Source organism: Hyperoodon ampullatus (genome assembly GCF_949752795.1).
Source record: "Hyperoodon ampullatus genome assembly, chromosome: 4".
Taxonomy (NCBI): domain Eukaryota; kingdom Metazoa; phylum Chordata; class Mammalia; order Artiodactyla; family Ziphiidae; genus Hyperoodon; species Hyperoodon ampullatus.
This window is the reverse complement of record NC_136917.1, coordinates 55518113-55542181: the sequence shown is the minus strand read 5'-3', so window position 1 is coordinate 55542181 and position 24069 is coordinate 55518113. Positions and strand designations below refer to the sequence as shown.

Here is a 24069-nt window from a genome sequence, read left to right as displayed (position 1 = left end):
GGAGCACTTGGCTCCCCAGGCGCTGAAGGTAGCTGCCACTTCTTTGGGAAGCCTGATTTCTGGATAGGTTTCTAGCCAGTCAGGGCCATTCTTCAGCTCCAAGTGCCGTGAGCCTGGTCTGTACAAATCAAGTCCTAAATAGAGTGGCTTTCCTAGTTAGTTGTTTGGGCTTCACAGTAGGAGATGTGATTGAGAACATTCTTGGGAAAAGGCTCAGGGTTTGGAATCTGTGATTTTTAAATTGAAGTATGGTTTTCCCTCCTCCCACCTCTACTGTCACTTTGGGAACATTTGTAAGCCTTCTGCCAGGAGTCAGAAGTTCCGGCTTGCTCTTTGCAGAGGAGCTCCTTCATGATCTGGCGAGGTTCCATTATTGGTACGAGTACGAGATATTCTGAGGGTTCAGGTGGTAGCAGTTTTCAAACTTCAGCATGTATGAAAACTTCTGGGGAGTCCAGATTCCTGGGCCCTAGCCCCAGAAGTTGAATCCAGGTAGCTGGCCTGGGCTCCCTAGGAGAGGCTGTCACAAGTGATGCTTCACTATATTTTGAGAAACACTACTCTTTGGTCCCTCAAATTCTGTGATGGTGTGGGGTGAGGGGGTACTCTGAGAACTAGATGAAGCCTGATTTCTTATGTGGACTGGGGGACAGCGCTGGAGAGGGGACAGTTGGGGAAGGAGGCAGTACAGCGGGGAAATAGGGTTTCCTGTGGAACCTGCGAGGAGGGTGGAATGGTGCCCACCTGGACTTCCCTGCTTGGTCCGGGGGCACAGCCTCCCCTAAGGGGGCAAGCAGGGAAGTGGCTCATTAAACAGGGGATAAAAGAAAGTGAAACTAACTTTCGAGAACGTTATCAGGTGTGATTGTGTTCAGAATTGCTAGGTACTTTCTTTTTTCCCCTCAGGAAACATGAATTTAATCCAGGGGCAAAAGGCAGATTTTCCTTTTTTAATTGAACTTTTCTGGTGCTGAGGCGTGGTATTAGTGAGGAGGAGAGTCTGAGCTGTGCCCAGGGATTAGGTGGATTCTTTTTAGATCATAGGAATGGTGTGAGGTCAGCCTGGTGGTGGACGTAAAGGTGGGTGGAAGGAGGCCGAGTGGCTTGGCGGTCCTCTCATCTTTACCCAGAAATAAGTCAGCCTGACATTTGATTATGTTATTGCGTAAAACTCTATACTACAAATACCTATCATTTATTGCCTGCTGGCTTAGCCAGGCCTGGTGCTAAGCACTTCTGAGCATCATTTCTTTCTTCACAGAAATCCTCAGAGGCAGCTTTCCTTTCTTCTCCATTTCATACAGGTGTACAGAGACCATGTAGGGGGCTGAGGTGGGCTTTTGAACCTTGCGAGTTTGTTCCCAAAGCCACAGCCCATACCCACTATTCTAGGCTTATGTGGCTGGTGGAAAGCCTCGCTTTACTCACCGCGCCTTGTCTTGCCTTGACTACCCTTAAATTATCATAGCTGTTGATGAGAAACACCAGTGATATAGCTGATTTTGTGTTTCAGCTCCAGGTTTTGCTGCCCTGGACTTTCTGAGTTAATAACAGTTGAATGGAAGTTGAGCCCTGATTCTTTTGGTTTGTCTGTTGTTTTCTTTTTGTCCTTTGCTGGAAAGGGTTTGGGGGTTACAGGGAGGTGATGGACCTTGGCTTCCCTTTTCCTGCTTTTCAAGTGAGGTTCTTGCTTGCCTGAATTTGTTCAGAGTGAACGTGATTTCACAGACCCAGGAAGAGGCAGGCCTGAGGGTGTGTAAAGACGGTAAATTATGGAACTTACAGATGCTGCATTTTCTTTTCCCAATTCCAACTCCCATCTAAAGACCTTGGAGCAGGAAGATCTGCATCCCAGGATGAGTTGTACCATCCCTAATTTACTATTTTGCAATCGTCCTCTTTTTTATTTAAAAGCTTTACAGTTCTTTTGCTAAATCTCTTTGAAGCCTTTTCTGAGGGAGCAGTATTGGTGTCCTTTCATTATATGCATGAAGGAGGCATGGAGAGAGCACAGTTCCTTGCTAACTCCCTGGTACAAGTGATGGCACTGAGATCTGCAGCTGTTTAACCAAGTTCTGGATACACATCTGGGTGATGGGCTGTGTCTGTGTGAATCTAGGATAGGCAGGGCAGCCCTGCTCCAGTTCCTCATCAACTCAGGTTTTCTGGCTCCCCGTCCCGTCTTTGTTTTATTGGCAAGGCCTCTTTTTTACTTACAAACCTCTTCCAAGAAGGTCTGGCTTTCACTGTAAATTTACGACGATAAATTTTGAGATGGTACACGTCACCCTGTTAATCTAATTGAGCCAGCACATCATTGTGAAGACATCTTTTTATTTGGGGGGTATTAGTTGCTATGGTTATTTGCCGAGACCAACAGAATCTGTGTTCTCTCAATTGGATTTTTGGAAACTGCTGTCTGAGAATGACAGAGGTGTGCCTCGCTGGAGGAATATCTAGTATATATCCTCACCATTAAAATGGTTTTTAAAAAAAGACACAGAAAAAAATATTTTGGGTGGAGTTTTAGAGCTAGAAGGCCTTAAAGATCAAGTGGTTCATCCTTCTGGTTTTCAAATGACTTTCCTAAGGCCGAGCACGTTAAGTAACTCTCCCTAGGTTCACACGCATGGTTGGTGGATAAGCAAGGATGCAGCCCATTTCTGGTTCTTGTTTTAGATTCTATTCTGTCCTTTCTGCTACAGTTTAACTCCTCTCAAGGAATCCATTCTTCCCATATATATATTGAAGTCCTGTATGCCCTAAGCACTGTCCTGGAAGGATAAAGACACTGTGATCTTTGCTCTCAGGGTCTCGGGTGGGAATCCCAACCCTTGGAGAGTGTGGTGCTTGGACCAGCAGCACTGGCATCACCTGGAAACTTGTTAGAAATGCAGTCTCAGATTCCCAGGCATACTGAATCAGAATCAACATTTTGACAAGATCCCCGGGTGACTGGGTGCATCTTAAAGTTTGAGAAGCTCTGCTCTAAGAAGGGAGGACATTCTAGAAGCAAAAGCTGAGTCTTGAGGCCCAAGCTGGGCTTAGTTGTCCCTCCCCCAATCTGTTCCTCTGCTCAGTCTTGAGCATAATGCAGTGATGTTGACCTAGAGGACACTCACCCTTCTCAGCCTGCACTCTAGCTCCGCCCCCCTGGCCCCTCCTGGTCTTCCCAGTACTCGTCTGACTCACTCTCCCTGCCGGTTCCTTTGGTCTGACTTATGTGGTCTCTTCTTCATGTCCCCCTCCCACCGTTTTCTAAAACATGCCTGTTTTAGGGGCAAAGCACAAATTCCAGCTTCTCAGGAAGCTAGGCACTTCAGGCCTGTGAACCCTGAAAATCCCGTTTAGCTTGATGTCATGTGAGCGCTCACTCTTTTATCTGTTTCATCTGGGTCTGGCCTCCTTCCCCAGGCAATTGACATAAAGGGTTTGATGATACCACTCTTTCCCCAGTACATTTAAAAGGTACCACTTGAGTTTAATAAACTTCTCAAGAAGAAACACATACTGCTTTGAATTATAGGTCAGTTAAAAAACAGTGTTATTTAGTTCAGGATTTTTGCCTTTGCTTTCATCTGCAATGTGTGAAAGGAAAATTTTAATTTTTAGATGCATTAGGGTTTTCTAAGCATGTGAGGAAAACCCTTAAGGACTCAAATGTGTTTTTCATAGTTCACTAGAATGGGGTTCTTTGATTAGTTTGGTGAATCAGTGAGGCAAAAATTTCTTAACTCTTACTCTTAATTAAGATTCCTTTTGTCGATTCTGTTATCTCTGACCTGCAAGTAAACTTGAACTCAGCCTGTGCTGTGAGCATCTAAGCTACCAGCATCTAAGGGCTTCCCTGTGCTTTGCTCTTTCATAATATATTTTCTCTTTCTTTCTCTCTTTCTTTCTTCCTTTCTTCCTTCGCTCTCTCTCCCCTCTGTCTGTCTCTCCTTCCTCCCTTCCTCCCTCCCTTGCTTCCTTCCCACGACAACCCTGTGAGGTACATATTATCCTCATAGTTATCTGAACGTTTGGGAAGGTTGAGTAATTTGCCCAAAGTCAGACATCTAGTAATTGGCAGATCCAAGGTTTGAACCCCTGTTCATGGCGTCCATGCACTTCACACTCTTCTGAATTGCCCTTGACTTTGCTCTGTGTGTGTGTGTGCGTGCACGCGCACATGTGTACTTGAATGTCCTGGAAATACCCTTTTTTATTCCTTTCACTTGATTAGTCCCTCACAAAATGGATTTCTTTGTTTTAACTAAGCAAACCATCACTCTCTTCCTTCAGGGAGTTTTTCCTGTGCTGACCTGCTGTCTTATAAGGTCTCGGGGCATTATGTAAATGTAATTGTTCTGAATCCTGTACCTCAGTGTTCTGTGTTCTTGTTCTGCTTTGTGTCAGGGCTGAGCAATTCACATTTAAGGCTGGAGTCTTTAGAGGTTGAGTTTTCATCTGTTGACTTAAAACAAATAGACTGCCAGTTATTTTTCCAGCAAAAATGGGTTTATTCAGGATCAACAAAGAATTGCAATTTGGGTTCTGCAACCATGGTGAGCCACATGTGAGTCCCTGCCCAGCAAGGAGAGGTGAGCTCTTTTAAAGAGGGGAAAAGGAATTTGGAAGGGCTATAGTAAACAAAGAGTCCATTGGAGGAATTGAGTGTTTAAAATATAGTGCCTTTTCATCGGCTGAGTTTTGACAGTGTCTCATAGGATGAGCTCTCGCCAACAAGAAGAGGAAGTCTTTCTACTTCCTTTTGGGCTCTGCTATCACTGTTGGGTGTGAGAGCTCCCCTTTCTGGCCTCCCAACTCTATTTTAATTGAGGTTTTTGTTTATCAATTTTTTCATTTCCCCCTTTTGATCAAGATCCTTCTCTGAAAGCATCACTGGTCAAGAGTTTGATTTTCTGGTTTTAGCAGCTTTTTGTCCCTCAGTGTAAGGAAGGACCTTTTCTGAGTGTAGTGTTCCACAGCAGAGGGAAAGTGCACAGAAACCTACTGAGGTCACATCCAAGTAATAAGGAGGGGTAGGAGAGGGAACTCTCAGGCACTTTTATCTAAAGTCCATGTGTTATCAAGATCATAGTCATTGGAGACCATCTGAAATATTGTGTCATCATCAAAGGTTTGGCAGACAAACTTTCTGCAGGCCTGGTCCAGATATCTTGGAAAAGCTGTCTCATCAGATATTGTCTGCTTCAATTCTGGGGAATCTTTACATTCAGGTCACCAGATGATGTGCAGATCCAGTTTGGTTTGCTGCTTTCTTTAGGTGTGTTATGTAAATACAAGAGTCTGTTCCCTGGATTTTGGCTGCACAAAGGTTGGTTAGTAGTACCTGATAGGGTCCTTTCCAGTGAAATTGAAGAGAGTCTTTCTGGAGGTGTCTTTTCCAGTAAATGAAACATCCAGGTTGCAAGGTGTGATACTTAAGGTATTCACCTCCCGAGAGTGCACTGTGAAAAGATTGCTCTACCATAATTTTTTTTTAATTTTATTTATTTTTTTATACAGCAGGTTCTTATTAGTTATCCAAAAATGGTTATTTTTAATAGAAGCAATTAGGCCTTTGCAGTATTGGAGTAGCTCTCCTTTTACCATTTGTGAGTTAAAAGAAGCATGAGCCAAGTGCATTGGGCATCTTGCGACTGTCTCAAAGGGTGAAAGTTTGAGTTTCAGAAGGGGTGGATCCCAGATTTAGAAATGTCAACAGCAATGCTTTTTGCAAAGGTATTTGGAGGGCCGCTTCAAATTTTTCCAGTTGAGTCTTCATAACGCCATTAGTGCATTCGACTAAAACAGAGAATTGAGGGTGATAAGCTCAGTGAAAGTGTTATAACACCAGCCAAACAGTGCAGACTTGTTGAAGTACTTGATCAGTAAAGTGGGTTCCATGATCATTATGAAGGTTGAGAGGAGTTCCCCAGGTAGGCACAATCTTTTCCAAAAGAACTTTAGCCGCAGAAGAGGCAGTAAACTGTCTGTAGGGGGAGGCTTCATTCAGTCCAGTATGAAAACATACAATGACTAAAATATATTTATATCAACAGGAGGGAGGAAGCTGTATGAAATCTATTTGCCAGACTTGAATGATCTATTAGGCAGTTTAAAATGTCAGAGAGCAGGGCTTCCCTGGTGGTGCAGTGGTTGAGAGTCTGCCTGCCGTTGCAGGGGACACGGGTTCGTGCCCCGGTCCGGGAGGATCCCACATGCTGTGGAGCGGCTGGGCCCGTAAGCCATGGCTGCTGAGCCTGTGCGTCTGGAGCCTGTGCTCCGCAACGGGAGAGGCCACAACAGTGAGAGGCCTGTGTACTGCAAAAAAAAATAATAATAATAAAATGTTGGAGAGCAGTACCCAGGCTTCCCTAGGTTGTACTTTGGACAAGTGTGACAAGTGAGGTAGGCACTTTTTGCAGCCTTGTTAATGTTTCCCACCAATGTTGATTCACAAATGCCATCATTTTGTCAGTAGACCAATGGCTGAATGGATGTGCAGTGGTGAGGAGCGGGAATTTTAGAGTGTCCAGTAGGACTGGTTGTTATTTGGTATGAACCAGTGCTTTCTCTTTTTATCAAACCAACGACTGTTTAATTTTCAACCTTGTTTTTCCTTTTTAAAGGCCAATTGTTAGGCTTCTCTAGCCAGCTTTTCTAAGTTACCATTTGGGGAACTATTTATTTGGACTATGACAGAGGTTTGGCTACTCTTGGTTTCTTTAAGGGCAGCATTCCTTGCAGAAATGTCAGCAGGTGATTTCCCATAGCTTCCAGAGAATCAAGTTTAGAATGCCCTGGAATCTTAATAATAACTAAAGTGGTGGGTTAAAGTATCACAATTGATAATGCCTGAACATAGGGGCCATTTAAAATTTTATTTCTCCTGGAAGTAAGGAAGCCATGTTGCTTCCACAACATTCCAAAATCGTGAACTATTCTGAAAGCATATCTACTATCAGTATAAATACTGGCAGTTTTGCCCTTGCCGAACGTATCGGTCTGTGTAAGAGCGTATAATTCAGCCTGTTGGGCTGAGGTAGCCATAGGTAAAGACGTTGCCTCAACAATAACAAAAGGAGTTGAAATAGCACACCCAGCACAACGTTCGCATTGTCATCTTTTAAATAAGAAGCATCAGTGAACCATGAGAAGTTAACCTTACCCAAAGGAATTTACTACAGGTCATCACAAAGAGTCAGGAGGTGATCTATCAGCATTGAACAGTTGTGAGGGACTTTTTCGGTGACATAGGGGAGAAGAGTAGCTAGGTGAAGTGTATTATAATGTAATAAGTGAGGAGCAGTTAACACAAGGACTTCATAGGAGGTGAGGTGGCTGACAGAAATGTTGAGTGTGATGAAAATTCAGGAGGGCTTCTACTGCATGAGGTACAAAAATGGTTAAAGGGGATCCCACAATGAATTTCTTGTTGGCCTTAACCAAAAGGGCAATGACAGTAATGGGTCCAAGACAAAAGGGTTTTCTGTGTGCCGTAGCGCCCAGTTGCTGGCTGTAGTGCTATCTGGTCAATGGTGGTCCCCATGTTTTTGGGTGAGTACCCCAAGGATGTTCCCTTCCGTTCATTTCCCTATACAAAAAGGAAAAAGGGAATCTGATAAATGGGATGCCCAAGGGCAGTGGGTTCACTGAATTCTCCTTTAAGCCTTTAAAAGGCTGTGTTGTCTGGTTCTTCCCATAAAATTAGGTCAGGGTGGTGGTTCTTCAGTAAAACACACAGAAGTTTGGCCATAAGAGAGAAATTTGGAATCCAGTTTCAGTAATAACCAACTAGCCTGAGAAAACCTCACAGTTGGTTGTTTAGTTTTGGGTTTTGGGAAACTTAAGACACCATGAAGGCTATCTGGATCTAGGTATAGCCTTTGTTCTGATATCAGATACCTTAAATATTGAACCTGGGTTTTGGCAAACTGCAGTTTTTTCTTGATGACCTTATGTCCCTTTAAGGCTAAAAGCTTTAGCAAGTGTATGTTATCTTCCAGTGAGGAGGCTTGAGAAGAAGAACAAAGAAGTAAATCATCAACATATAGCAACAAAGTAGAACTTCCAGAGAACTTTTTATCATCCAAATCAGCCTTCAGGATTTGTGAGAAATAAATTTCTGAGGCATTACTGTTCAGGTGAATTGTTTTTTCTTCCCAAGTGAAGGCAAAGAGGTGCTGGCAAACTTCAACTGGAATACTAAAGAATGCCCTGCATTCATCAATTACAGTAAAGAATTTGCTTTCGTGGGAATGGATGTTAGTAATGTATGAGGGTTAAGAACAGCAGGGTGTCGAGGGATCATGTTGTTTCTTGCTCAGGGGTCCTGGACAAACCTCTACCCTTGGCCCTTAGATCTTCTTACCATAAAAATAAGAGTATTACAGGAAATAGTGCCTAGTGCAAGGGATAATGAGGCCTTGAGACTTGTAGTCTTTTATGGGCTTTGTACCTTGAAGGGCTTCTTATAGGGTATTGATTAATTCTGAGGAGAGGTTTTGAGGGATCTCTTTGAATCTTGATGCGAGGTGTGCTATGAATTTTGCCAATATCAGTTGGAGATTTTGCCCCTAAGAAGGTTGGTAGCTGATTCAATAGGGACAAATGATCAGTGTTTCCAGAATCAGCTCTAGTATCATCAGAAATGGACCAAATATAAGATGTCAAAGGGTCGTTTAATTCACTTGGTTGGCTGCTTTGATAACTACTGTCAACTTCTAGAGTTATTTTCCCCTTTTAGGAGAAAGACATTTCAGCGTGATACTTTTCTAAGAAGTCTAAGCCTAATAAATGGATGGGGCAGAGGAACTACAGAGGAAAGGGGGTTATCTCTCCAAGAGCCTACACAAAAGGGAGTAGGTTCAGAGCAGGAACCTTTTGAGGTTCATTAGAGATCCTCACTATTTGAACTCATTTAGTATCCTGAGGCTGGGGCTGTTTTGTCATAGTGGGGTTGAGCACGGAGAGTGTAGCTCCAATGTCAGGACTGGAAGAGATTCATCCATAATCTGGAGAAATATTTCTCCTTGCCGATTAAGAAGGAGGCTTGGGAAGAGCCTTTATAGTTCGTTGCAGCCCCACCATTGAGAATTGGGAGGACGTTGGAAAGGTTGGTTAGAGAGCAGAAGGTACCTGAAGTGCTTAAATTTGTAGTCATCTCTTTTCCAATGTCCTGGCTCTTTACAGTAATAGCAGAAACTAGGAGGGTTTTGGTTTCATTTTGGGGCCTTCATTTGCTGTAGTTGAAGATTAAGAATTATAGCAGTTTTCCTTTTAGGTGACTCGTCCACAGTGTGAGAGAGCTGGTTTGCCAGATTAACTAAATCTGGAGTGGACATAGTTTCCCATTCCATCCTGGTCCTTTTTACTAGAAGGGAAAGGCCCCAGTTTAGCCCATTAATAAACATAGAGTTAAGAGCTGTGTGAATGGAATCAATATCTGAAGGAAGACCAGAATTTCTTTTAAAAATAATCTGAAGTCAGTTGTAATACTTATGAACAGGTTCATCAGATTTTTGTTTGAATGCCTGAATTTTGTTTTGATCAATAGACTTTGGAAAAGCCCTAGGAATTGCCTGATGAAGTTGCCTAGTGATTGCCTGAGCCTGTTAATACAGTAAGTCAGTGAGTGGGCTGGTTTCCCAGTTGTAATTCTAGGGACCTTCAGGAGTTTCCCTATTAGCAGTTTTCATCCAATGCTGGGCCTGGCCTTCACCTACAAGCATATGACTAGCAGATATAAGTCAGAGCAATAAGGTTGATAAATTTGAATGGCTATATTAAATTCCCCAGCAAATCTGTGAGGATTTTTGGTTACTTTGGGAAAATCTTTGACTGTGGTTTGCAGTTCAACTTTGGGAATATAAGAAATTAAGTGTTTGGCCTCTGGATCCTCAGAAAACTTAATTAGAGGATCAGGTTCTGATAGGTTTAGAGGAAAAGGGGGTGGGAGGAGTTTCAGGAGTAAAGGGAAGTTCGACCAGAGACTTATTAATATGGGGGAATTGAGGGTATAGACGTGTAGGTGGCAGAGAAGGAAAGGAAGAAGATGGCACCAGAGGCAGAGCCTGGGACAAAGGAACCCGGGAAGAGGAGCTGGAGGCTTCAGAAGCCACTTTATCTTTCTTTAATCATTTGTTTGTCTCAGTTAATCTTAAGATCTTATTTTTCAGAAAGACAATTTTAGGCTTCTGATAATGTTTAGAAGCCTCAAAATACCAATCAAAATAGGCATTTCATTCAGTTTTGGAAATTTTTGAGCTGTGGTTGTCCAATTCAGTTTTAAGAAAAGTTTGGGGATTTCAAAAGTTCCCCATAATGGCTTTGATATTCTAAATTGCCTTTGGTTAGGTAGGTCCATTTAGTTAGAAATGCACCTGAGGAAGGATTGTGGTATTTAAACAAAATTGGCTGGAATCCCGATGTGGGGAGTGCCCTCAAAATAGTCACATAACTGGGCTCCCATCTCTCAGAGGTTTTTCTCTTAAGCAGAGAGTAATTTTCAAACAGCCTAAACAGCTCAAATAGACTGCAGGCTGATTACCAGCCAGTGCTAAGGGAACAATCTGGTCATGAAAGAGTTGGGCTGAAGGCTGCTCAGCACAGCTCTAATGACACAGCCTAATTCTGAAGGAGTCAGGCCAAAGATATAACAGCACAGTTCCACTAGAGCAGTTCAGTCCCCAAGGAGTTAGGCCAAAGGCTTAACAGCACAGTTCCAGTAGAACAGCCCCAGCCCCTACTTCAAAAGGAATCAGGCCCAAGGCTGAAGTGGCACAGTTCCAATGAAACAGCCCCTATTCCAAAAGGAATGGACTGAAGGCTAGCACAGTTTGAATTGGAACAGCCTGACTTCAAAAATCAGGCTGAAGTGCCAGGTGAGTGCTTGAATATAGAACAAGGCCTTAACCAGAAAGGACAAAGTCTTAAAAATATATACCAAATAAGATCTGCAGAGGTTCAAAACGCAGAGAGGGCAGAAGCTTGGATTTGGAGAGAGGGAGAATAACTTACCCTCAAACCCCAGGGTTGGTGAGAAAAGCAGTGAGCAATAATGGGCTTGAAGTGGGTGTCACACCTGTTTGCTCACCAGCCTTGGAGTCATTGGGGGTCTTCTCTGGATCCCCATTCAGGCCACCAAAATCTTGACCTCGAACAAATAGACAGCCAGTTATTTCTCTAGTACAAAGTGGGTTTATTTGGAATCAACAAAGATTTTCCCTTTGGGGTCTACAATCATGGTGAGCCACATGCGAGTCCCTGCCCAGCAGGGAGAGGAGAACCCTTTCAAAGAGGGGAGAAGGAAGCTGGGAGGGCTATAGTAAATCCATTGGAAGAATTGAGAGTTCAAAGTATAGTGGCTTTTCATTGGCTGACTTGTGACAGTCTCTCATTGGCTAAGTTCTTGCCAGGCAAGAAGAGGAAGTCTTTCTTTTTCCTCCTGAGCACTAACTTTGTAGGACATGAGAGCTTGCCCTTCTGGCCCCCTGACACTATTTTAATTAGAGTTTATTAATTTTTATTAATTTTTATACATTGTAGGTCTGATGCTGACTCACTTAACATAATGATCATTGATTAGCAAATGTTCATTAAGCACTTACTATGTGACATGCAGTGTCATTCAGCTAGTCCTTGATTTCCTTATCTATAGAAGATCAAATGTAATCACTTAAACTCTCAATATTCTTATGAGGAAAAGCTAATATAGCACTTGGGAAATACAAATGTCTTTGTATACATTATTTGTATATACAGTTGACCCTTAAACAACGTGGGTTTGAGCTGGGTGGGTCCACTTATATGTGGATATTTTTCCGTTGTAAATACTACAGTACTACGTGGTCTGTGGTTGGTTGAATCTGCAGATGTGGAAGAACTGTGAATACGGAGGGCCAACTATAAGTTATATGATTGACCCCTGTGTTGTTCAAGGGTCAGCTGTAATTATGTATATACAGTGATGATGCTAATGATCACTCGTAACTGGACCTGAACTTGGAGTTTTTAGTAGGGAGCAGAGTTTCTTTGAATCCCTCATGCTCTCCTTATCTCCAGGCTGAGTGGTGGGCACCATTGTCCAGGTTGAGAGGTGTCATCCCACAAGGAGAAAGCCCCTTGACTGTGGTTGTGTGTTCTTGGCTGAAGTGGGATGGAAAGTCAGAGTAGAAGTTCCCAAACTAAGTTCTGGGCTAGCTCCTTAGTGAAAGGCTTAATCAGTGTTTAAGTTGATCTAGTCTCTCTTCTGTATAAAAATCTGGTTTCCATTTCCTTGGGGATGAAGTTCAAATTCGCTAGCTTGGCATTCAATTCCTTTTAACTTCTCTTCCCAGTCTTATCTGCTATCCATCAAGCTGGGCTTCCTGCTATTTCTGGGTAGGTCCTCTCCTTTTGCATTTCTTTGCTTCCCATTCCTGCTTCTAGAATACCTTCCCATCCCTGCCTCCCTGCCCTGCACCTCCTCCCATTTCTAGATATCCAAATACTACTGAACTTTTAAGGTGCACTTCAAATGCCACTTCCTATTCTTTTTTTTTTTTTTTTTTCTTTTTCTGGGAAGCCTCCTTCAATGGCCCCAGCTGAAATAGTATCCCTCTTACACTTCTGTGGCTATTTTTTTTTTCTTTTAACTCTCAGATTGCCTTAGCATGCATTGCTTTAATTTATGTTTGTATACACAGATTGACCCTTCTAAATTGTATTCTCCTCCAGGGTATGGAATGTGTACATGTCATCTTTTTATTCCTTTAAGCACACTGATATTAGATTCTAAAATATTTGAGTAAATTAGACAATATGGTATAATAGTTAAGAGTTTGGCGATCGGTGAGACCAGGTTTCTTAAACTACCGGTTATTAACTGTGTGGCTGGGACAGGTTATTTAACCTCTCTGAGTCTGTTTACCGTCTGCAAAATGGGAGTAATAATACGTGCTCAGTACAATGGTTGTAGGGACAAAATGATTTAAATTGCTTAGTAGGTACATATTACACAGTAAGTATCCAATAAACTAATGCATAATATATTTAAAGTTATTTTGATATAGATTAAGGTGGGTTTGGTCTCCCATATTCTTGAAGGATGTTTTCATGCAAATAGAATCAGAAACCTCCTCTGGAAAAGGATGACACACCTTTCTTTGTTCTCTATTTGATTTCATTTTAAAAATCAACTCTGAAAATTTAATTACCCTTAGTGCTCTGGTTGAAAAAACAGATTCTCTGGAGTCAGTGCTGGCTATGGCCTCATTTAGGAAATGAAGTTCTAGGGGAAATGGCCTTAGGGAAAGCATGCAGATGTGTAATCAGAATGCACATTATGTGACATGCCGTGGCTGTTGTGGTTGGTGGGTATATCACCCTTTAGAGAGATGAGAGGTTTTCCGAGTCTTCTCCAGCCAGATTTGAAAGAATGCGAGAGACACCTCGGTGGTGACTTCATCCCTCCAGCCCTTCTCCTCCATGTCTCAGGCTTGAGTGGATAAGATCAACACAGCTTCTTGGAATGTATTAGGACACTTCTCCCCACCGTGGAGGCCAGGGCCCCTCCCTCCATTGCTGATTGACAAATGTCCCCTGGACATTTGCTTCGCTGGTGGGTGTCTTCATCAGTGGGACAGGTTGAAGGTTGGCCCTGTTGTTTCTCCTTGAGTCTTGGCACACCTTCTCTGATACAGCTGCTCGCCATCTAGAGGCCACAGGCAAGGCTGCACATCACAGAAACTAGACAAATGTTAGTATTGTAAGATTTGAACATGGTCTGTTTCTTTTTGCTTATATAATGTAGCGTTCAGGCGTTTAACAAGGGGACGTCGCTTGCTTTTCTTACAGTTACTCAGTTTAAAATGCCACATGCAGACCTGGGGAAATGCCTCTCTCCAAGCACAGGTTTTGGTAGGATGTGTTCTCAGCTTGCCCAGATACAGGGAAAGAGAGAAGAGTCAACTGGGAATGCTTCTTTCATCTGTTTTAGCTCCAGGCTTGGGGACGTGCTGGGGCTGAAAGGGGACACCTAGCTGTGACCAACAGTTGGCGTGTTCGTAGCTCATTTTCCCTGGTCACTTGGTGTAGAGAAGGTTTTACTTTACGTGCATGCTGCCAGCTCTTTCTTCAGCTCCGTGGGAATCTTCCTCAATGGACAGCATCAGGGCAGGTGGTTGTATGTTAACAGTAAGCACATTCTTACATGTGTAAGCTCCAACCAGACTTACATAAGTTGGAAAGTTTCACCTAATGCACCTAATCTGCTTTTTTTCCACTCATCAAGCATAAAATCGGGAATTTCACCTTTGAGTGTGATGAACTAGTGGAGTGCCTGACTTCCTTTCTCCCTTTGTTCTTTCTGTGACACCCGCTCTCAGTCAGGCACTGTGCTAGGTTCTGAGGATACATGATCTGAGGATACAGTGGTGAGCATGAAGGGACACAGTCCTCACCCTTACGGAACTTACAAGTCAGGGAGATACTAATCAAATAATTACCTGAGTGATATAAAATTGCTGTGAAGAAGAGGTACATAGGATTCTGGGAGGGAAATTGGGGCGGGGTTTGGTCTGATTAGATGAGTCAGGGAAGGCTTCCTGGAGGAAGGAATTGTTGAGCTGAGGGCTGCAGGCAGGAGTTGGGCCCGTTCCAGGAACTGGCAGAGGCCAGGGTTTCCAGAGCCCACTGGGAGGTGGTGGCCCAGACCCTGCAGGACCTCTCAGGCCTTGGAAGGGACTTTGGTCTTTGTTCTTAGAGCTCTGGGAAACCGTCGCAGGGTTCACTGCTGGAGCCGACACGATTGGGTGGAGAACTGCCGGAGGGACAATAGTGGATGTGGGGAGACCAGGGAGGGACAGCTGCAGTTATCCAGGCAATGGGGGTATTTGGTTTAGGGGTTGCTGGTAGTGATGGAGAGTGCAGAACCGAGATACTTAGGAGGCAAAATGGCCAGACTTGGGAAGGACACCGTTGCCGTCAAGGATGACACATGGGTGTCTGACTCTGACTTGTGTGGCAGGATGAATGATGGTGCCCTTTGCCCAATGAGGGACATAGGAAGGGGCCCTTGGTTGGCTCTCTGGGGAGCCGGTAGGAGGGGAGAGAGAATTTCATTTTGAGTGTGTTAAGTTTTACCTGGGAATGGGGCTTGTGGGGAAAAGCTGTAACCTCTCGGGCTCACGTCCACCTCTCAGCTCTCATCGTGGGTCCTCTCATCTGGGGAATCTCAGACACTCCAGACAAGCCAAGTTGTGTTGCTGTGGCCAATCAGATGGATGCAACAGGCTTTGAGGGCTACCTTGTTCAGCCCTGTCCTAGGCACTCATTGTGCATTGTGATACAAAACCACTCATGAATAGTTCCAGAGTCATTCTAAATGCAGGATGATGGGGCACAGAGTGTAAGTGTAATTGGCTTTCAGAGAAGGGAGAGATTAACAAGGCCTGGGGACTTTGGTGTTCTTGGGTTTTAAGCAGCCAGGGGGCCAATCCTGTTGCAAGTGCTTCTTTCGGCAGTTGGTCTTTATTAACTGTAATCAGTTTCTAAGTCCAGGAACATGTGACAGAGTAGCAAAACGTTTTAAGGGTAGTTATATCCAATCTTGGTAACTTTGGAGGTCAGATGCACTGAAAATAAATATAATTGTAAGGTTACCTTGAGTCCTTCATTATGTGTGTGTTCACGAGCCTGTGTATTTGTGCACATGTGTGTTAAGTTTTACCAAAGGAAAAAAAGGAAGTGGCTTGACTTGTGCTATTACTGGTAAAGCTTGTGTAAATCAAGGTATATTCTAACTTAAAAAATTAGGATAAACCAGCTGTTTTGGTGAAAGAAAGGTTTATGCTTGGCTTACTCTCTTAAACTCTGCAGAATTAGTGTCTGCTGTGGCAGAGCATGGCATCTCCAGGAAGAGAAGGGCAATTTTCTCTGGTCCCCGAGTGAGCAGGCAGCTTTAGGAGCAGCCCGTCAGGGCCCAGACTTCCAGCTGCTTCCATATCCCTACCCGCCTGGTCTCCTCACTCAGCGGCAGAGCCTACTTACTCTGTAAAACAGATCCTTGTCCTCCCCAGAGGCTGCCAGTCACGCCTTCTCTCCACTCTGGCCAGCATTCTGCCTTTCTAGCAACAGATGTTTCTGCAAAGTAAATATTATTGCCTCTGCTTGGCTGCTCGCTATGTCTTGCACTGCCTGAACATGAAACAGTGGGGTTATATGAGCAGGGGGCCACGGAGCTTGGCATGCACCCAGCGCCAGCCTCCCTGCCTTCTCCTCTCCTCTTACTGGAATGTGCATGTGAGATTCCTGTGAGCATCAGAGTGAAAGGCTCCAGAAAGAAGTCTCTGTGCAGCTGCATATCCCACATGATCACCTACATAAGATGCCAGCACTCTTACTGGGTGGCAGTAGCCAAGAGGCAGTGGCTTTTAGGTGTTCTTTTTTTTTTTTTTTTTTGCGGTACGCGGGCCTCTCACTGTTGTGGCCTCTCCCGTTGCGGAGCACTGGCTCTGGACGCGCAGGCTCAGCGGCCATGGCTCACGGGCCCAGCCGCTCCGCAGCATGTGGGATCTTCCCAGACCGGGGCATGAACCCGTGTTCCCTGAATCGGCAGGCGGACTCTCCACCACTGCGCCACCAGGGAAGCCTGGGTGTTCTCTTTTTGATGTCCTCTCTGTTGTCCCAAGTAATGGAGAGGAGTTGATCTGAAGGGGGTGAGGCAGCATGGTGTGCCCACAAGGACCTCAGTTCAGGGGACTCGCTCGAGTTGCAGATCCACTTCTTAGAGGCTGTGTGCTCTTATGTCAGTCCTTTAAGTTCTCTGAGCTCTCAGTACGGGTAATCATGCTTCCCTTCCCTGGGTCCTGTTACTGCAGGACTAATGTATTAAGGCAGAGTAGCCCAGCCTTGCCTAGAGCTGAAGCTGACAGCGTACAGTGCTTCCCCTGTGTGTCTCGCTGGCTCTCCCGACAGCCCCGCAGCTTCAGTAGGTCTCCTCACTCAGAGGATGACAACTTCTGTGAGGTGAGTTGACAGAGACTTTATGACTAACCCAGGATTAGCTACATAGCTGGTAAATGGTGGAGCTGCAACTCGAACCCAGGGGCCAGTGGAGGTTGGGGTGAGGGCAGGGAACTGGGGAAGGGGTTGACCAGTGTAGAAGCAGGACCCCATGTAACGCAGGTGGAGAAGGGAGGTTCTCCAAAGCAAGCTGGAGATGATATTCCTAAAGTTGGGGAGTAGATGCTGAACAAGGAAACAGCAGGCGTCCACTGTACCTTTACCCAGAGAGTGCTATGTCTGGCATGTGTCATTCAAGCCCATGGTGAGTTCCTTTTCAGATTCCAGTAACTGGGCTTCTCACTCTACCCAGCTGTCCTCCTGGGCCCACAGCCCAGTACTGACTCCATACCAGGACTCGTTACCTAATCTCCCATCCAGGGCACCGGCCTCCTTATCGGCTTTGTGGGGCCCACAGCGCTTCTCGGGTGTGCTGTGTGCCACCGCACAGGGAAATCAGGTTACCTCCTGGTTGTAAGCTAACAGGCCTGCTCCTGGTTCAGTGGGTCTCCTGTGGAAGGCCCCACAGAGGCCCCGTCGTGCATTATTAGCCACTCCTTGATCCTTCCTGGCAGCTGCCCCTGGCAGCATGGCCTTTCAGGTGTGTGCTGGGAGCTTTCCCAAGCCTGGCTGACTTTTCTCTCTTTTTCCACTTTGTTGAGAAGATGGTCCAGCTTGAGTCCTGCTTGCCCTATTGGGGAGGCACAGGGGGGTTGCTGAATGGATAGAGAAACAGTCCTGTTCTTACTCTTTGCTCAGGCCTTTCTCTGTGAGTTCTGATCAGGGAAACATTCCAGCAAAGCCAAGACTGAGGACCACCTGCCCACATTCCATGCACCCCACACGTGGGGCCTCTCGGAGGGCTTTGTCTTTGTCTGGGAAAGATTATTCTCCCTCCTTTTCTCCCTGCCTGCCTGTGGCCGCCCCTGTCCTTCCTCCCCACAACGTTCTGACTTTCAGATGCATCTGTTTCTTTTTTGACTTGCCAGGGACTGATGTGTGTTCTCAGGGATCTCCTCAGCCTGGGTTGGCAAGTCTTAAGAGATGCCTGATTTCCCTGTTGGCATCTTTGGACTTCTGGCCAAGAACCATTCCATTAAATTGACCGAACCAGGGAGAGACCAGAGACTGCTGGCCGTTGGCTCCTGTGTTCTCCTCCACTCCAAGTGCCTTCCCCTTCTGGTGTCGAGCGAGCGGAGGGCCTTGCACAAGCCACGGCTAGCTCGGGACCCACGTCATCCGAGCTCAGGTTGGGAGGGTGGTCCTGGAGCAGGAGCCCCTGGTATCCATACGGTGGTCGGAGCCTCAGACCTGAGTACAGCAGGACGGCCCTGCTTGGCTCTTCCACTGGCACCGTTGCTTGGGATGAACACTGGGATCGGTGAACTCAACACTGGCAGCTGGATTTGTGTACAGTCCCCCAGCCCCCTCCTCCATACACGCGCGTTATTCATCATGTACTGAGCCAGGGTGCAGTGCCAGGTACCTGGAGAGGAAACAAACAAACGAGTAGATGGAAAAAACGTGACCCCTAACCTCGAGGGACAAATCTAAGAGCTAAAGAGAAGGGCTGAGGCTCATGGATGCTTATATTCCAAGAGGCTCTGTTGATCTGTGAAGCCAGAATCCCCGCCCTCCACTCCCCCCAGTACCTTATTAAAGCCAGACCTCGTTGCCAGTTATGCCTCATATTTCTCTCCTCTGGGAATTTGAACATAATGCCATTTCCCCTTCAATGAGGGAAACATGTCCGAGGGTAATTTGAATGATTAGCCTAATCTGCAGGAAGGCTGCACGTGGAATTAAGTTAAGCATGTTTGTGCCGAGCAGCCTTGTCTGTCAGGCCACTTAAAGGTGCCTCGGTGGTTTATACCCTTAACAGAAGCTGAGGGTTCAGGAAGGATCATTGGCTTTTATTACTGTCTTAAATGAAAGCTTATTTTTTAAATTTGACAAGGGCCTCCAAGAGGTTTCTTTGTAGATACCATGTGTGGGGTGTGTTTTTACCCCAACTCAGAACATTGCCAGGGCTTTGTTCTCGGGGCAGCGGTGGAACGAGGTGACCCAGGTGACCCAGGAAACTGGTTCAGGTGGAGATTCGTCAGGTTGGCGGCTGCTCTGCTTTGAGTGGAGCCCAGAGGGTTCTGAGAACTCGGGCCTCCCGCATCCTTGAGTCGGAAGGGGAGGTCCGGGTGCGCCTGTGAAGTTCCAAGCCCTTTGTGCCAGCTCCCTTGTGCGTTGCACTGGGGTGGGGGGTATTGTTGAGTCTCATGTGAGGACAGCTTCAGTGACCCCCACTGGCGTCAGGTGGAGGTGGCAGGACTCGATGCGTAGCCTGAGGAATTAGAGAGTGAGGACCAGACTTGTGAAAGCAAATGTAGCAAAAATATTAACTTCTGAATTATTTCATGTTATAAACAAGTATTCACTCTTTTGAATTTACATTCTTTTGTGCTCTGAGATGGACTCAGGAACAGATCTGCTAGCTGCTGTATTAGTAAAAGGACTAAAAGGTGCAGGAAACATGAAAACAGGTTTATTTCAGTAATTCATATTTTTTACTCTCTCTCTTTTTTTTTTTTTGCTAGATTTGTCTTCAGCGAAGCGGAAATTTGCAGATTCCTTAAATGAATTTAAGTTTCAGTGCATAGGAGATGCAGAAACAGATGATGAAATGTGCATAGGTAAGTCATAACCACATGCAAGAGTTTAAAAAGTTCACTGTGTGCCACAGCTTTCAATGTCCTCCCTGAGTCTTTCCCCTGGAATAGGGAGTATGTAAGTGTTGTAAATTAAGAAGTCAGTATTAAGAGTGGAGCGGGCAGGGTTGAGTGAAGGTTAGGGCCCGGGGCTCTCCAGGGCTTCTCCTCAGAGCCCTGGGATTGCAGTGGCTCTCACCCTGCGGCCTGCAGGAGAAAGCGGGAAGGTTCGCTGTGGGGCTCCTATCTCCGCCCTCTGTTAGCGTTCTGCTTCTGGCTGGCTCTGCAACGTTCTTCCCCCAACCACAGTACTTTAGAATTAGAGCAAAAGCAGAACATGGGTAGATGGGAGAAGAGTTAGATCAGAGGTTGCAGGTGATGGCTCATGGGCTGAGGTCCTAATGCAGCCATGTTTTCTTGGGCACTCATTTTTTAAAATTGAATTACCATGTAAGTTGAATTTATGTAAAGTTCCAGTTTTCTAGCTTCTTTGAAAATTGGGGAGCCTGAGCAGCCGGCCCCTCATTCTGTCCTGGCAACAGTTGGCTAGAGCTATGTAGCTGTCGCTGCCTTCGGATGGGGAGAGGAGCTCCGTATCTGGGTCATGGCCCCACCTCTCCCATGCAATTTTCCTTAACAAGAGGCTGAGAGCGGAGGTTACCATTTGTTAGCTTGCTGCGCCGTGTCGCTCTTCACCATCCCCTGTCCATCTTCTGAGGGCAACACTGAGCACAGAGGATTTGCAATGTCAAGACACCTGTCTTTGTCAGGGCCTAGTCATTGCACCTTATTCTTCCATTGGGCATCTTGGTGGACTCCATTAAGTGAGCAAGAGTTGAGCAAGTTACATTGAATTAAGTCACCAAATGCTTATGGATTCCCTGTTAGCATGCAGAAAATCAGGATCTGGGGATGAGCAGAGGGAATTGGGAGACAGCTGAGAGCAGTGAAAATGTATCTTTGTTGTAACTCCTGAATATACAGATGTTTTCCCCAGCATTACATGAATGTCTGGAATATCCTTAGGGCTATTGTATGCAGTGCTTATTGCCTTTGGAATAATCCCTGCGAAAGAGACTGTCCACATCTGACTGCTGTGCTGCCAGCTGTGTTGCAATAATAAGGGGCTTGAGGACTCAGAGAGGAGGAACCCAAGGAAAAGCCAGAGATGTGGCTTCCAATGCCAGCAGTGTTGTTTGTTTAGCTCTGGTGCAAAGAAAAGGTTGGGTTCTGACGCAACCCCACAACAAAGGTTGAGGAGGTCAAATCCTGGGCAGGAAATCCTTGAACTCCAAAGAGGAACTCTGCCCGGTCCAGCCTGGAGCCTGGGAGCTGGCCAGCATCCCATCAGTCCTGGGTTCTCTCAGGAACAGGCAGGTCTTTTCCTTGAAGGAAACCCTTCCCTAGCTAGAGTGCCCAGTGGATTATCCTGCATTTCTGGGTCATCCTTAATGGTTACTGATGAAAAGACAAGGGGAGCCTTGGGAAGAGTTGTCTTTAGGTCTCTGCGTATGCCAAGGGATTTCAGTCCATAACACAATAGCTGTATCTGGAAGGGTTCCCAAAGGCCTGTCACTCTACTTCCACCTCATGGCCCCTTTCTCTTTTTCAGCAAGGTCTTTGCAGGAGTTTGCCACTGTCCTCAGGAATCTTGAAGATGAACGGATACGGATGGTGAGTATGGCTGGGCTGCCCTTGGTCCTGGACAGTGCGGTCACATCGAGGGAACACAGGATTTGTTGTCAGAAGAACAGGGTTTGAGTCCAGGCTCTGCCACTTGAGTGCTCTGGGCTCATGAGCAAGCCTCATCTTCTCATCCTTGCTGGGTTTGAAACCTTTTGTAAATATTTAAAGGATTACCCTGGATAACTTAGAACCACATTGTTGTCCTACTAAAGATTCACTATAAGGTGTATATATAAAGTATATGACTTAAGGTGGATCTTTTGAATTATTTAACTTTTGGGAGCTTGAGATTCCTTACTGGCAGAATGGGAATGAAGGTGCCCTACCCTGCTCCCCTCCTTCTCACCTTATTAAACCCATCCAAGAGCTCTCCTTCACTTTCAGTTCCAGGGTACCTAACACAGTGCCTGCCATGTTGGTAGGCATCCAATCAAGGGGTACTTAGTAAATGATGGGAACCATAAGAAGTTCTTCAAAGAGAGGCAGTGTGCAAATTCAAGAACCAAACACTGATCTCCAGGTTCTTAAGAGAGATCTTCTGTACAAGGCTTTATTCTGATGTGGTCCAGCATTCACAGATGAGGGATTTTGGCTCCACAGGAAGCTCTTTTCGGCTTCCCTCTTATTCCTAAGACATCAGGAATGAAGCTGCATGCTGATGTGTCGCCAGGTGGGCTTGTCTCTAGGCAGCAGTGCTCCAGAGGCCCAGGGAAGAGTCATCAATGAGGATTTTTTTTCTCTTCCCATACTAACAGCCAGTGGTTTCAGGACTAAGTCTACTGTGTTAGTCTGCTCGGGTTGCCGTAACAAAATTCCATAGACTGGGTGGCTTAAACAACAAACATTTATTTTTCACAGTTGTGGAGACTGAGTAGTCCAAAATCAAGTTGCTGGCTGATTTGGTTCCTGGTGAGGGCCCTCTTCCTGGCTTGCAGACAGCCACCTCTTTGCTGTTTTCTCCCAGGGCAGAGAAAGTGTTGAGGAAACTGTCCTGTCTCTTACAAGGTCACTAATCCCATCATGAGGATTCTCTCCTCATGACCTATAATTATCTCCAAAGGCTCCATCTCCAAATATCAATACTATCACATTGAGGGTGTTAAAAGATAAACTGAGGCATGTTTAATTTTTAAGTGTATTTAAACAAAAATTGATTCAACTTGGGCAGAACCAACCCGGAAGTGGTTAGGAGCACTCCATCAACAGGAGGTAGGGCAAAGACTTTTATATAGCAGATGTGGAAACAAAGCAAGGAAATTATTTGATTGGCTCTAGCTTAAGCGGTTGCCTTATTTGGGAAAGTCTAGTTGTTTGTGATTGGTTTCAGTTTCTTAGATTTCAGTTTCTTAACCTTGAGGTTTTGGTTTGCTTATGTAGGCTGCTAAGCCATTAGAGTCACCTCAATCTAATGGCCTCCTTCTTTAATTTAACAGGGGTTAGGGCTTCAATATTTGAATTTTGGAGGGGATGCAGTTCAGTTCACAGCCTCTACCAAGACATGTAGCCATGCATTTTCTACTTTAACCCTCATGATGACTCTGTGAAGTGGGACCTTTATCATCACCGTTGTCCAGATGAAGATACCAAGGTTTACAGCTGTTAAGTAACATGCCCAAGATCACACAGTTTAATAAGTACCACAGCCTGGATTCAAACCCAAGTGCGTGTGATACCAAAGAAGCTGGCATTTCTTTAAAACTCTAACGAGAGCAGAAGCCTCTCACTTTATGCTCTGCAGAGAGAGACACTATTTGCCTTGATTGCTCACTGCTGAGTGCTTGAACCAGAATTAGGAGGGCGGCGGCGGCAGCAGCAGCAGCAGGGATGGTAGTGGGTGGAGGCAGAGGAAGGCTTGTGTGTTTGTGCACGTGCTAGTGCCTTAGAAAGGGAAGTGATTCTTTTGAGTCTGATTCTTGGCAGAGTTATTATTTGGGGGTGGAGAGTATGGTGAGCAAATCACGATGAATACCCTGCACGTTGCTAAGGTCTGGGGTAAGGGAACAATGACTGGATTATACTTTCCAGCTTGCCTCTGCAATTTTATTATTAATGTCAGTGAATCTAGTTTCTGCTGTCTGCGTCTGAGTATCTGGCCATCGCAAGCCCCTTCCTTACCTCCTCACCCTGTGACAGCTTCATCATCAATTCAGCTTAGCCTAGCAAAGCTGTACCTTCTTTGGGAAGCCTTCCCTGACTCCCCAAATGGAATATTTGGCCATCCTTTGTGTTTTCTGAATGTCTAGTTCATGCCTCTGATTCTGCATGTACCACACTGTGTCCTGATAGTCACTGCACGTGTTTGTGTCCCATAGGAAATATGAGTTCTTGAAGGGCAGAGAATGGACTGCTGTGCCTTGAATATCAGCACAGTGCTTGGAACTGAGTGGAAATTACATAGTCATAGAATCTTAGACCCAGACAGACCTTATTCCTCACCGTGTGCAGTCCCTCATTTGACAGCTAAGAAAAGTGAGGTCTCCTGAAGGCTGATAGCGTGCTGTAGCAGGACTGGGACAAGGACTTGGGTGTCCTGATTCCCAGGTGGGAAGTTAGGGCTTTTGTATATTTAGCATCTAGTTAGGGCTGGATCCTCACCCATGGGTGTCCACTGGAACAACTTGGGGAGTTTAAAAAACACTGATGCCTGGATCGA

At 45.4% G+C, this 24069-nt stretch overlaps 1 protein-coding gene across 3 annotated transcripts in view; it reads left to right on the top strand.

The window, feature by feature from the left end:
- ARHGAP26 (Rho GTPase activating protein 26) overlaps window positions 1–24069 on the top strand; it is a gene marked incomplete at both ends in the record, with an annotated part of 484977 nt that overhangs the window by 96704 nt on the left and 364204 nt on the right. For all 3 annotated transcript variants that reach the window (XM_079704014.1, XM_079704013.1, XM_079704012.1), the window contains 2 exons: window positions 19620–19715; window positions 21343–21404. In XM_079704014.1, the coding sequence (XP_079560140.1) occupies window positions 19620–19715; window positions 21343–21404 (158 nt within the window). The remainder of the gene's footprint in view (window positions 1–19619; window positions 19716–21342; window positions 21405–24069) is intronic.